Source organism: Octodon degus, unplaced genomic scaffold (genome assembly GCF_000260255.1).
Source record: "Octodon degus isolate 3935 unplaced genomic scaffold, OctDeg1.0 scaffold00010, whole genome shotgun sequence".
Taxonomy (NCBI): Eukaryota; Metazoa; Chordata; class Mammalia; order Rodentia; family Octodontidae; genus Octodon; species Octodon degus.
In genome coordinates, this window is record NW_004524586.1 from 7,971,931 (window position 1) to 7,976,392 (window position 4,462).

At 42.2% G+C, this 4,462-nt stretch overlaps 1 protein-coding gene across 1 annotated transcript in view; it reads right to left on the bottom strand.

The window, feature by feature from the left end:
• The window catches only part of Chuk (conserved helix-loop-helix ubiquitous kinase), a 43,493-nt gene extending 39,284 nt beyond the window's left edge, over window positions 1-4,209 (bottom strand). The window contains exon 1 of the mRNA XM_023709037.1: window positions 4,049-4,209. Coding sequence (XP_023564805.1) covers window positions 4,049-4,153 — 105 coding nt within the window. The 5' untranslated portion in view covers window positions 4,154-4,209. The remainder of the gene's footprint in view (window positions 1-4,048) is intronic.
• Window positions 4,210-4,462: the final 253 nt, after the last annotated feature.

Genomic DNA, 4,462 nt, shown 5'->3' on the forward strand with positions numbered 1-4,462 from the left:
AATTAGAAGAAAATACTAAGTTAAACTAGTTTCCTTATTCTTCCAACTTTTCCACTTTTATTTTTTATTTTTATTTTTATTTTTTTTTTCGGAACCGGGGATTGAACTCAGGCCCTTGTACTTGCCAGGGAAGCACTTATTCCACTGAGCCATCTCCCCAGCCCCACTTTTCCACTTTTAAACAGAGGTATATTATATATAGCATTTACCCAATGCATTTGAACATAATAAAGTCACTCCTTGACATGTAGAGGGTTATTTCCAGGACTTTCCAAGGCTACCAAAGTCTGCAGCTTCTCAGTCCATTACATAATATAACACAGTATTTGCATATAACCTATGAATATTCTCCTGTGTACTATAAATCATTTCTACATTAGTTACAATACCTAATACAAGGTAAATGCTATGTGAACACTTGCTAAGTGGTATTACTTAGGTAATAATGACAGGCATCAGTACAGATGCATTCCCCCTCAATATTTTCAGTCCACAGTTGGCTGAATCTGTGAATACAAAAATTCATGGAAGACCCACTGTCCCTTTCTCCACTCCCCCACCTTGGGCTATGTCTTGCATATGCTGGTCAAGCTTTCTGCCCCTGAGCTACATTCCCAGCCCCTATACACTTTTCTTTAAAGTATTCCATGGAACTAATTTTTCTAGCACACACCAAGAAGTTCACCACACTGTGCTTTGTTTCTATGTCCATTTCTTTTGCAGACTTAAAATCTCCTATAAGATAGATAAGCCTCTTCTTGCTGATTTTAGCACCATCAGTACCCGGCAAGTAACCAAATAATAAACCACCTCATGTCCTTGTTTCTTCCTCCCTGTACTTTGAGAAGCTTAGGTAAAATACTAGGACATGAGTTCCATCTAAACATTAGTATATATTGAAAGATAAGTGATCCTGTTTCCTAGGCTTATTATACATTATTCCTTTTCTCCTTACTCTAGGCCTGGTTATCAAATATATACTTCTAAAGAAGGGAATTCTGACAAACTAGAAATAGAGAGTTCCTGAGAAATTTCTAAGACTTTAGAGGTCCCAAAGCTCTTCCATTTAAAGTGAGGAATTCCACAGAGAGAAAAAGTAGAATACTGTTGCCAGTGGATAGGGGGAAGAAGACATGGGAATTACTGTTGAATGCTTACAGAGTTTCAGTTTGGGAAGATAAAAACATTCTGTAAATAAATGGTGAGAACAGTTGCACATCGATATAGATGTGCTCCATTCTCCTAAGCTGCATACTTAAACAAGGTTAAAATGGTGAAATTTATGTATTCTTTATCATAATAAAAGTTTTTCTTTTCTTTTTCAGTGCTGGGGACTGAAACCTGGATCTTGTGCATGCTAAGGAAAAAGGAAAAAAAGTGAAGAATTCATCTTCATCCATCCTCAGTCAGGGATCAAATTAAAGAGTTACAGGTCAGGTGTGGTGGCACACTCCTGAAATCCTAGCACTTGGGAGGCTAAGCCAAGAGGACTGCCATGCTTTTGAGGCCTGCCTAGGTTACACAGTGAGACCCTGTCTCAAAAAAATAAAAACAAAAGCAGTCACAAAACTATACCAGCATGCATACTTCTTTCCTTATCACCAGGCTAAGGGGCAGGTTTAGATAACACAGAAAACATACCACTGAAAGCATTTAGCTCCCTCTCTCTCTCTCTCTCTTTTTTTTTTTTTTTCTCTGTATCTGTCTCTCTGTCTTTCTGTCTCTGTCTGTTTTTTTGAGTGTATTATGTTCCCTAGGATACTAAAATAATAATAATAATTATTATTATTACTATTATTGTATTTAGGACAGGGTCTACAGGGTCTCACTACATAGGTTGGACTCGTAGTGATCCTCCTGTTTTCAGCCTCCCAAGTGCTGGGATTACAGGCTTGTGCCACCATGACCAGCCCATTCTCAATTGCCATCTCAGCATGTCCTGGATGCAGGGCTGGCATGGCAGGCCAGGGAATCGAACCCCTGGCCCTGGCCCCTGTGTATGCCTAAGCGGGCGCTTTAATCCGCTGAGCTATCTGGCCAGCCCTGCTAAAAATTATTAAATTTATATTTTACTACTAAAATAATTAATGCCTTAATGCTTCACCTTCTACTCTCTTACTCCTGTGCTTTGTCTAGAAAGCTGCTTCAGTTTTCCCAGGTCTATCGGACATACATCATTCTAACTGCCCCACAAATACACCAATTCCCTGAAGGTACACTTCTATCTCTCTTCTCTCCTATTCTTAATTGTAGACTCTCTACAACCGTATTGCTTAAAACAGTAGATTATGATTTCACCTTCTGGATTCACTTCTCTATTCGTAGGCCAAGTACTATAGTAATATCTTAACTGCTCACTTTGTCCTGTTTTCCAAATTTATTCTTTGCAAAAGTGATTTTCCCAGAATGTTATTTTTATCTTGACATTTTCTTTTTTGAAGGTCAATTAAAGATGATAAAAATTATGATAAGAGCAACAACAACAAAGCAGAAGCTGGACCTGCAATAAGGCCTATGCTAGGTCAAACACTACAGAGTTTTACATACATTACCATCTTACTTAAATCTCAAATAGACCCAGGATATGAGGTGGGATAGAAAAGTAATTATTTAAATTTTTAAAAAGTATTACCATACAAGACACATAGCTATTAATACCCTTCAAATTCTCCTCCTTTTGAACACACTTATCCTATTGCTCTTGCTACCTTCTGAAGCAGTCTGGAAGTCTTTCATTAGCATCTTTACTGGTGCTGTCCTGGCTAAATCAATGCTCAAATTCATTCAAAATGTTACCTTTCATGGTCACTTTGGATTTGGAGACAAGCCAGAAATTGCAAGGTACCAGATCTGGTGAATGAGGACACACCATAATGCTTTTATTTGATAGAAATTGTCATAAACACTTGATTAATTTGGGATGATCATAAAATATGGTGAATGTTTCCACTTAAAATTACAGGAAAAGACATTCCCACTAATCCCCCTTAAACTACCTTATCTTGAGCATATTTATCTTTCTTGGCAGTTACTTTTTTTAAATTTAAATATCCATCATATCTTTTGATGACCCCAGATATATACATCATTACATTTATTTTGCTGAAAACAAAACATAAATAACACTTCAGGGACTATTAGTTCAGGGTCTTTTCCCCACAAACGTCCCGTAGGACAGCACAACCCTCCTTAATGGCAAGGCATCATCACGTGGTGTGGATGGTCATCTGTGCTTTTTCTGGGTAAAGGGTTCATACTTCTTATTGGTATACTAAAAGACACATGCCTCAAACATTAACTACTGTTACAATGGCGAAAGATTTTCAGTACAATCAAGGTAAATTTCTTGAATCTGAAGTTCGCTGTCTTCCACAAAAGAGTCCCCACCTTCAATTCCTATCTTTCCTTTTGTAAGCTATGATCATTTTCACCTCCATTTGTTCTCTAACTGGAATGCATATCCAATTCCAGAGACTACAAATGCCTCCAAAAGTTTACCTCCCCGCTCCCGGGGAAGCCCCCCTTACTACTCCAGTCCACTGAGCCCCCCACCCCCAAGCAGACGCACACAGGCACACACATCTAACAGGCAGGTGCCTTCCACGTCTGCCCCATTTTCTCACCCGTGCGAGTTCGCACTCGGACGCGCAACTGCCTCACACACCCTGAGCGTTTAGATTCACATCAGACTCAACCACTGCTGCTCTCACGAAACTACTGGTCACATCCTGACACTCATACCTAAATTCGCCCTAAGCTCTTTCAACACTCTGCGCCGGGAACTCCGACTCAGTCGCCCTGGTTCACAGCACTGCGCTACTGTCACTGACTGACTGACTGACTGACTGACTGACTGACTGACTGACTGACTGTCTGTCTCTTTTACACACACACACACACACACACACACACACACACACACACACACACAGATACACACACACCCTGCACTCGCTGGTTCACAAACACTGCCTCACACATGACAACCCCCGGGCTCTGTGGACGCACCGACCAACCCACCACTGTCCCTTCCAGCGCCCCGCCTCACCCGGTGCTGGTACAGACAGACAATTCCGAACCCGCCGGTGCCAAGCCGCTCTCGCATCTCCCAGGGCCCGCCCGCGCCCGGCCGCAGCCCCGGGGGCCGCTCCATGGGGCGGGAGGGTAAGCAGCTCAGAGTTCCGCTGCAGCTCCAAGGCCGGTTCCGGGCAGCCGAGGCTCGCGCGCCTTTGTTCTCGCGAGACTTCTGTATCACTTCCGGGAGCTGCCGCAGGGAAAGCCTCGCCCCTATTCTTTCTACAGCGCTGCAGCCTCCTAGGCGGCGGTACTGAGAATCGAGTGTTACGTGCCCACACGGGCATTCCTCTGGTTGAGGACCTACGTGTTTTTCGAGACTTGAAAAAATATAAGATCTCTCTAAACTACCTGTGTGTGTGTGTGTGTGTGTGTGTGTGTGTGTGTG